This window comes from Phalaenopsis equestris, unplaced genomic scaffold (assembly GCF_001263595.1).
Source record: "Phalaenopsis equestris unplaced genomic scaffold, ASM126359v1 Scaffold000084, whole genome shotgun sequence".
Classification (NCBI taxonomy): Eukaryota; Viridiplantae; Streptophyta; class Magnoliopsida; order Asparagales; family Orchidaceae; genus Phalaenopsis; species Phalaenopsis equestris.
The window spans coordinates 672701-683061 of record NW_018164526.1 but is presented as its reverse complement, the minus strand read 5'-3'; the positions used below and the strand labels follow the sequence as shown (position 1 = coordinate 683061).

The window sequence follows — 10361 nt, the reverse complement described above, 5'->3', positions numbered from 1 at the left end:
ACATCGGGGAAGACATTTTGGGCTCATAGGCGCCAGTCTAGCCTTAAAAACTCTAATTTATAGTATGAGCACCTGAAAGAGGATTTCCTTGATATGAAAGCTATGAGAGATCACATATGAGTACATTATGATCCCCAACCTCAACTTTTCTCGTCCATTAATCGAAAAATTTGTCGCCAATGGGCGCTCTAGACTACGGCGCGGGTAGGGCGTTCCAAACTATAAATTTCTCTCAGTATGCGTAGGAGAGCTCTGAGAGCTTCGTGACTTCCCTTGACCTCGGGGAGGCTCCGAAGGGATACTTAGGGACCTGTAAACACCAGAATGAACATCAAACACTTCTGATGTTCTAGGCGAGTCTGTCCAACGACAGATTCTCTCAGGTAAGACCTAATCATTGTAGACCCTAGTTTCTTGTCCTGAACATGTAACAGGGGGTTTCAAATGAGTGCCTTAAGCTATGATATGCTATGAATGTGCAATGAATCGTCCTAAGCTAGTCAAATTGACACCCTGCACGTGTGCTATATAAAAAAAAAATATACCCTAACAAACATATATGTTTCTTCGTGTAAATTTTTCTAAATTTTTTTTTGATTCGGTTTATGCTCTTGTCATTTCTTTAATAAAGCTGAGATACTCCCATCACTTTTTTAGTAAAGTTGGGTGTCACTTTAATTAACAATTAATATCAACCGAATTGTTGGAATGTGAATTCCTTCATTACGGTGCTCATACTAATCACTGGGAATACCAAACCATTCCCAATCCCCTTCACGTTTTACTCCTCGCAATTCTCTTCCTTCCCATTCCCAATCACTCGAGGCCAGAAAATGCCGGTGAAGGAAGAAGGGAATTTGGAGGGAGGAGACTAATATAAAGTAACAGCTGCTAGCCCGCTTCACATGCCTCCATCGATTTCGCCCATCATTCTCTCCTCTCTCGGCCGCAGCTTTCGCCTTTCTTGCCCTATTCTTCATCAATCGAACACAAGGTTTCATAATCTCGTCTTTTTTTTTTCTTAATTTATTAAACATTGAAAAAAGTGGAAGAATCTTGCTCTCTTGTTATGCTACTTATAACCCCGCTTGTTGATTCGTGTGTTTTGCCCTTTTTTGAACCTTTTTGTGCTTAGAAAGTTTCACCATTAAAGAATGCTTTTGCTTTCTAGGATGAAATCTACTGCAGGGTACCAAAGTTGCTCGATGGACGATGAGAAATCGCTATCTTTGTACAGAAAGGTGGCCTGTATGAGAATTTGTCTCGTCTCAGGGTATCTTTTTTTCCTTGTTTTGTTTCTTTCTCATTTAGGAAAAAAATGATTAGAAAGTTGACGAAAGTTGCTTTTTTTCTCGCTTTTTAATGTAGGTTCTCGACTGAACTGCTTGAAGTAGAGTCTGAAGCGGCTACTTTGAATGTTCTCGTTATACCTGGGAATCCAGGTAGCCATGCATTTTTTTTCCATGATTTTAAGGTTTTGATTCTCAAGTTGGATTATTGTTTTGTATAATTGCAGGTGTTGTTTCTTTTTACAAGGATTTTGTTGAAGCTCTCTATGAACAGCTTGGGGGTTGTGCATCTATAACAGGCAAGGAATATGAACTCTGGGATACATTTGTAGATTTCTGTGGCTTCTGTTTTTTTGCTAATTTTTGTCCCATTTGTGTTGATATCCAGCAATTGGGCATGTATCTCAGTCAAGACAGGTACCATGTTCACTTAGAAATCTGAAACAATGTGTATGATGATTCAGTCATTTGGTTTTTCTATGATAATGATATCAAATTTGTCCTTTTTTATAGAATGCGAAAGCTAATTTGCTGTAAAGGATGCTCAAATCTTCTGATTTTAATATTGTGCTGGATAGTTTTTCAATTTTTGTATGGTAGAAGGCAGAAATTTGATTTTATGCGGTAGTGTTGCCTTCTAAATTTTATTTGGAGGTGTGCGATGGCTCGCCAAATCTTCTATGTATATAAGACTTTTCATTTATCTTGTTCTGTTGATGACATGAATAATATTTTTGAAGTTGTACGATTGCAAGCTATAGGTGGTTTTGAATGTAAATGGCAAGTCAAAGAGAGAAGCTAACAAACATATCATGGTTTTTTACATTCCCTTAGAACAGTTTGTGCTTTATCGGCCTAGAATTTATGCGCATAGGTTGTGTTAATGTATTTTCAATTCATAATGTTTGACTAGAGTTATCCATGTTGTTATAAATTCTAATCTATAGGGCGTTTGGATGGATATAGTAGGATATAGCAGGGCCAACAATAAGGGTGTCTTGTGGCACGAAAGATGGATAGTCTCCTCGCCATTTCCACAGTAATTATCGAATTCACTATTTGAGGGACGAGAGCTTCAGTGTTGAAAGTTTGATTACTGAAAGGACTTGTTTTTTGCAAGAGGTAAGTTTGCATCAGCGACTCTATGGAACATTGAAGCTTTTCCAAGGTACTAGTTAGTCACTATGCCCTGTGGAAGTGCCGCATTGATTGGATTGTTATCCTATATCGTGAAGTCAAGGTTGAGGAATTTGATTTTAGATTTGCCTTTATGATTTTTAATGATAAACATGAATAAAACATAATGATGCATAAAGATGATGGGAAAAAAACTTTCATAGCGGAGTTGTTGTAAATACCCGGGCTCTGAATTGCTCGTGGTTGACCTTGTAGGTTCATTTCTTGGCTCTAGAGTTCTGAGAGAAGAAACATGAGATTACAAAGTTAGATTGATAAGGTTGCGGATAAGCTAAGGTTGAATTTGGCGACTACAGGGAGTTTCAACGTCATGATGGGGATAGGAAAGGTGGAGAAAAGTCGAGGAATCTGCAAGGGGTTGTTTCTGACACTACATGACCTACTGGTGGTAGAAGATTTCCTTCATTTAAATTAGCACAGATGTGATTTTGGGGATGAAGTGGCTGCGAACATTGGGGAGATGAAGGTGGATTGAAATTACTCGACAATGGAGTTCCAAATGAAGAGTAGGAAGGTGATGTTTAGAGGAGATGCTAGTTTATGCAAAACCATAGTGTCTCTCAAAACCACAGTCAAGTCGATTTGGGGAGCATGCCTGGGCTACTTGGTAGAGTTACAGAGCATTGAAGAGATTCAGGATTCAAAGTTGACAGAGTTTCTAGAAGGGTCTAATAGTTTCTACAACAATTTACAGATGTCTTCCAACAATCAAAGGGGCTTCATCCTCCGAGGGAGCACGAGCATGCTATTACAATGAAGGAGTATGTTACTCCCATCAGCGTCAGACCATACAGGTACCCTCAAATTTAGAAGGAAGGGATAGAAAAGCTGATCCAAGAGATGCTCAAGGCTGGGATTATCAGGCCTAGTTTGAGCCTCTTTTCTAGTCCCGTCGTGTGAAGCAAAAAGATGATAGTTGGAAATTATGCGTGGACTATCAGCTTTGAACAAAGAGACGGTGTTGGACAAGTTTCCTATTTCTGTGATTGATAAGCTACTAGATGAGCTTTATGTGATAGTTATTTTCTTAAAAAATGATTTAAAGTCAGGATACCACTAAATCATGATGAATCCAACGGATGTGCACAAGACAACATTCATGACACATGAAGGACATTATGAGTTCTTAGTGATGTATTTTGGCCTCACCAACTCAACGATATTTCAGTCCCTTTTTCAACCTTATCTTCAGAAATTTGACTTGGTTTTCTTTGATGACATTTTGATTTACAGTCGTACAGAGATAGAGCATGTGAGACACCTAAGGACAGTCTTGGAGACGTTGAGGGAGCACTAATTGTATATCAACTTGAAGAAATGTTCTTTTGCACAGTTGCAGGTGGAGTACCTAGAACATGTGGTAACCAGAATGGGGGTAGCAGTGGATCGGTCAAAGATCGAGACTATAGTTGATTGGCCCATACCAATAAGTAAAAAGGAGATGAGAGGATTCCTGGATCTCACCAGACCACTACCGTAACTTCATGAGAGGATTTGACACGATAGCATGACCACTGACAGAGCAATTAAAGAAAGTCAATTTCAAATGGGGAGAAGTAGTAACACATATATTTGAACATCTGAAGGGATCCATGACTAGCGTATCGGTATTAGTACTTCCAGATTTCAGTAAACCATTTGTGGTGGAAACAGATGCATCAGTTACTGATTATGAGTAGTGCTCATGCAGGATCAGTGACCGATTGTTTACTTTAGCCAGGTTCTTACGATCAGAGCGAGACTAAAGTCAGTATATGAATGAGAATTGATGATAATTGTCTTGGTCATGCAAAAGTAGCTGCCCTACCTATTGGGACGGTATTTCTTGGTCAAGACAAATTAAAGGAGTTTAAAGTATCTTCTGGAGCAGTGGATGGTGACTGATGAGCATTAGAGATCACTATTCAAGCTACTGGGATATTATTTTGAGATTCTATACTGGCTAGGATTGGAGAACAAGACAATTGGCGCATTGTCGAGAAAGGTGGAGGAACCCAAATTGATGGCCCTATCGGTACCCTTGGTCCTAGATTGAGAAGCCTTGAGACATGAGAGCGAAAGGGATGGGGTAGCTGAGGAAGATAAAAGCCGAGTTACTACAGGATCCGAACAATCATCCAGGATATGCATTGAGGGGACAATAACTGCTGCACCAGCGGCATTTTGTTCTACCCAAGTTGTTGGATTATATTCCCAGATTATTGTAAGAGTTTCATGACACTGTGATTGAGGGACACTTAGGGGTGCAAAAGACCTACAGTCGTCTGACAGTAGAGCTTTATTAGGTTGGGATGCACAAAGGTGTAAAATGACATGGTGGAAAAATATGATGCGTGTCAGCGACACAAATACTTGACCACAACACCATGGATGTTACTACAATCATTAGCATTGTCGGGGAAGGTTTGGGAAAAAGTTAAGATGGATTTTATCGAGGGGTTGCTATGGTCAGAGGGTTTCATGGTGATTTTGGTAGTCGTGGATTGCCTAAGCAAATAAGCACATTTCATTCCCTTACGACATCCCTTCACTGCGGTCTCAGTTTGTATAGTGTTTATCCGGGAAGTGGTCTGTTTGCACAGGGTGTTGGAATTGATTATATCAAATAAAGACGAGGTTTTCCTCAACTGCTTCTGAAAGGAGCTATTCAGGTTTCAAGGGACAATTATTTAAAGAAACACCGCATATCATACCCAGACCGATGGATAGACGGAGGTGGTCAATAGAAGTGTGGAGACAAACCTGTGTTGTTTTGTATCCGATACCTCAAAGCTATGGGCTAAGTGGATTGCATGGGATGGATATTGGTATAATACTTCGTAATACACCGTAACACATTCAACCCCTTTCAAGATATTGTAGAGGCGAGATCCACCTCACTTGATGCATTATGGACATAGTCTCACACCGATATCCAACATCGATCAATACCTATAGGAGAAGGGCAAGATATTAGCAGAGCTTTAGGGGCATTTACTGAAAGCTCAATAAATCATGAAGAGGAAGGTGTACGAACATAAAATATGTGCAATTTAAACCAGAAGACATGGTCTACTTAAAATTGAGACCTATCGACATGATACATTGACCAGGAGGAACGAGAATCTTTCTCTGAGTTACTTTGGGCCTTATGAGGCAATGACTATTGCCCGCACTACACCTGGTCGCATTACACCGAGTTACTCAAGCAGTCGCCTACCGTTTGAGGTTACCACAATTGTTCGCACTACACCTGGTCTTCCATGTATCACAATTGAGATGTGCAATTGGATATTATACACCCTCATTTACACTATTGCCGACGTTGACGGAGGACTTGGAGGTGATTCTGGAGTCATTAGAGATCGAAGGAGTGCGCCAAGGAGTATGGGGAGCAAATGAGGTATTGGTTAAGCGGAAAGGGATGCCAAACCATGAAGCAACATGGGAGCCTTGCGAAGTGATCCACAAACCGTTTCCATACGTCCACCTTGAGGACAAGGTACTTTTTTGGGAGGGGAATATTGTTATGCTCTTACAGTGGCTAGTCCATGATGTACCGACCGATTGCAACCCAACCGGCCCACAGACGGGCCGACCTTTGACGCATGAAGAAGATGAGTCCAGACGGATCGTAGAAGAAGTAAAGGAGGGGTGGGGTCCACTAGGGCCATAATCACATATTCAAGGAGGAGAAATTAGAGGAGGTTTGGGGGGGGAAGCGGGAAGGGAAAGTTTTCAAATGCTGTGGGAAGATTCTATTGAGAGAGGGAACCTAGGTTTGTTTTCTTTCATGCATGTATTTGGTGGTTTGTCGGTTGTTTTTATTTTTTTATTTTTTTAAACTTCGTGATTTAAAAAAGTGATGATTTTGTGATTTTGTGATTTTGAAAATAATTTAAATATAAATATAACCTTTCTGATTTTTAAAAGTAATATTTTAATTTTAAAATAGGTGAGACCAAATGGGTCTCACATTTTAAATAGTTTTGATTGAATACAATACTACAGGTAATACACTTATCCCGAAGAATAAATATATCACTTGTAATAGGGATTCAATCACCTAGACTAAAGAATTTGTGACATCCGTTTTAGTCTGCGAAATATTTTTATAAAAAGGACAACAAGTTCCCCTACCTAACATAAAAAAATTAGATAGGGTTTATTTTATCTGGGTTCCTGGTTTCCTATAGAGACAAACCCCTATAGTTAATTACATCTTAAATGATCGAAATCACTTAAAAAAACTCTCGATTAAGATCTAATTAAAATCAGGTGGTTTTGCCTTCAAGATTTCAAAGTTTAGGTTTTCACGATTGGGTATGTGAAAATCAAATGGGAATGACTCAAAATAGGAACAATTATTTAAGGAATTTAAAAGGAAGAAAAGTTAGGGCTATCACAAATCCGGGGAAACCCCGGTGAACTCCCAGCTATCCTATTGTTTGGCTTTATGTATTTGAAATGATTTAATTTGATATTTCATTCCTGCAAATTATTTATGAGTTATGACTTATGTTTACACAATATCAGACTGTGCAAATAGCCTAAAAAGATAGGAGGATTTACACCGTACAACACGGTAACCTCGGAATCCGAAAGTGTTAGGACTTATAATTGCACTACAGAGTTGTACAAAAAGCCTAAAGAGTGATCCTATGTGTTGCTATTTAAACTAAAGAAGGTGATAGGTGATGTGAATGTGTTTTGCTGCTGCAGATCCACCTTGAAGTTGTTCCTCGTCGTGCTGCCCACGATGTTCGCTCTAAGCTTCTCGCAGTAGCACCTCCTGGTTTAGTTTTAGTTTTGAACATGCACCTAACCACTATTTATTTTATACTAAGACATAGTCCAAAAATTAAGCAATAAAACATGCAGTGTGAAAGAAAAGTAACAATGTACTGTACAATAAAAAGGAAAGACAGTATAACATGATGAAAGAAGGGTATAACGTGTTATAAAGAGTAGTATAACATGCTGGAAAAATAGTATAACAGCTATGAAAACAATATAACATGCTTTGAGATAAAATACTGTAATATAAATTAAACTTGTACACCTGGTAGGTTCATTGCTCCTTTAAGTTTACTGTTGTGCGCTGTGTAAAAGAGGAAAATATGACCTGAAAAAGACTTAACAGAAACATATAAATCATAGGAAAAAATGACAAATAAATAAAATAAAATACAATATCACATATAAATGACCAAGAATAGGAAATTTGTATGTGATATTAGAATGTCCCCAATTGTCAGGAGGATTTGAGTGTAAGACAAACTCAAATTCCGGAGCATTGAGTTTCAGTTTTGGTCAAGTTAAGGTAATAATTTCATTATTTGATCCAATTAAATCAGTCAAGAATCACAATCTAGTGCACCCTCGTACCTAGTGTCCTAATTATCTCACAAACTGGGGTCAGATGTCTGACTTCTTAAGATCATTTGAAGATTAGGAGGATGGACTCTTTCTTAAGGTGTGCTCCTAAGACCTATGAAGCCTACACTTTAGTTTAAACTTGAAGTGTCTTAAAGTGTCTAACTTCAACTAAGTGTCTTTCCACTAATCCTCAAGTATCTTTTAAATCAAACTTAACTCCCTATCAGGCTTCTAAAACCTAAGGGGTGAACCTATAGTTTTGGCAAAAGAGTTGTGAAGTGTGCTCCGAACCTAATTAGAACAATTGGATTTAAGTTTATTCAAAGCTTAAGGGACCTAAATGCAGGTCTACTAATATTTTCAATCTATGTCCCTAATTGTTATCTAAACTCTCACTTTCTTCCAACCCCTAAATATTCTTCCAATTTACAGTTTTATCTTTCATATGCAAAAAAGGAACGGTAGATGGTTCGCTATTCTATCCCCCTTTAGATTTTATCACCTCGAGAATCCAAATTTTATTTTTAATTTTTTCTCTCTTTTTCTTTCTCTCATATTTTTCTTAAGACTGTGAATCATTTCTGAATATAATTAAATTGGAAATTCTCATTTTTAACTTGACCGTTAAAAAAAGAAAACAAAACGAACGAAAAGGAGACCGATCTATTTTTTAAAACCAAGCCAAATCAGTGAAGCTTAAAATAAAATCATTAATGTATCGGTCTAAAACGTTTAAATTCGTTAAAAAAAAATGTCCGGATCAATCCTGAGAAGGATATCCTTTCCAAGTGATACTTTTATGGATTTCCAAACCCAACATGAATTCAATTTATATCAAACTCAAAATAATGAAGCATATCAAACTCAAAATGAAGCTTCAAGAGCCTTTTACATTTCATAAAAGAAGAGACACTAATTACTCTAGCCTTAAATGATTCTCTAGCCTTCTAGAAAAACATACCGATGTCAAAACGATTTAATTCCCTTATCCATCAAAAGTTTACAATGAAATATATATCCAATATCTCACAAAAGAAACCAAATATATCTTTCGGGTAGGACCAAAAAGAGAGTTCCACAGGTAAGGCAACAAAGGGTATAACCAAGATCACGGGCAAGGACAACCCAAAGGCAATCTCCAAACAATAGACATCAAATGAGACTCACGGCCAAACATGGAAAAGGGAGCAAAACGACCCCAAACCGAGCCCCCAAACACGATTTAATTAAGCTCTAAACTAGCTCACGGCTAAGGCCCGGAAAAGGAGCAAAACAGCCACCCAATCCACCTCAAATTAATCCACAAAAAAGCTCACATGTAAAACCAGGGAGGGAGAAAAAACAACCACCAAACTATTTTTCTCAACGAAGCCAACCGACAAAGCCAACCGAGCCCAGCACAAGAGGCAAACCGAAATCAGCAAAAAGGAACAAACCAGCAAAATATTTCAGCCCACATAAAGCACTAAAAGGAGCCCAAACCGAGCCCAAGAACATGGCCAACCGAGCCCAGCAAAAGGGTCAAACCGAAATCAGCAAAAAGGAGCAAACCAGCAAAATATTTCAGCCAACATAAAACACTAAAAGGAGCCCAAACTGAGCCCAAGAACATAGTGCCCCAAATGTAATTTTCCAACTTTGAAAAATGATTTCCAGCCTATTTTCCATAAAGGGGCAACAAGAAAAAGCAAAATGTGAGCCTAAAATGTAATTTCCAACATTTAAAAACAACTCCCAACATATATTTCAACAAGGGGCAGCAAGAGAAGCAAAATGGGAGCCCCAAATGTAATTTCCAGCATGTAAAAATAAACTTCCAGCATATATTTCAACAAGGGAGAGCAAGAGAAGCAAAATAGGAGGCCCAAATGTAATTTCCAACATTTAAAAATAAACTTCCAGCATATAGTTCAACAAGGGGCAGCAAGGGATGCAAAATGGGAGCCCCAAATGTAATTTCCAGCATTTAAAAATAAACTTCTAGCATATATTTCAACAAGGGGCAGCAAAAGAAGCAAAATGTGAGCTCCACATACATTTTTCAGCTCATAAACATAATTTCCAGCAAGTACTTTATCAAGGGACATCAAGGGAAGTAATATATGAGCTCCACATACACTTTTCAGCTCATAAACATAATTTCCAGCAAGTACTTTGATGAGGGGCAGCAAGAGGAACAAAACATAAGCCCCAAATGCATCTTTTCCAATTCACAAAATAATTTTCAACATGCATTTCTTACTTTCAAACATTTCAAGCAACGAAGGCAATATAGGCAGTCCCTAAATATGCTTTTCCATATGAATTTCTAAAAGAGTAAAATGCATCCAAAAGCCACCCAACGATTTCAGATTTTTGCAAATTGAGTATTAACGGTCTCTGAATTTTACAAATTAACCACTAAAAATTCCATATCTTTTTGCAAATCGGACACCAAAGGTACAAGTATTGAACATCCACAAAAGAGTACTTTAAATCTCATAAGAAAGGTGTCCTTGAAAATTTTAGAAAATACAA

The 10361-nt window shown here is 38.1% G+C and overlaps 1 protein-coding gene across 1 annotated transcript in view; it reads left to right on the top strand.

Annotated features, from left to right (window-relative positions):
• Positions 1-705: 705 nt before the first annotated feature.
• The window catches only part of LOC110019839 (lipid droplet-associated hydrolase), a 63590-nt gene continuing 53934 nt past the window's right edge, over positions 706-10361 (top strand). Inside the window, exons 1-5 of the mRNA XM_020717690.1 lie at positions 706-994; positions 1172-1273; positions 1369-1442; positions 1517-1588; positions 1678-1706. Coding sequence (XP_020573349.1) covers positions 906-994; positions 1172-1273; positions 1369-1442; positions 1517-1588; positions 1678-1706 — 366 coding nt within the window. The 5' untranslated portion in view covers positions 706-905. The remainder of the gene's footprint in view (positions 995-1171; positions 1274-1368; positions 1443-1516; positions 1589-1677; positions 1707-10361) is intronic.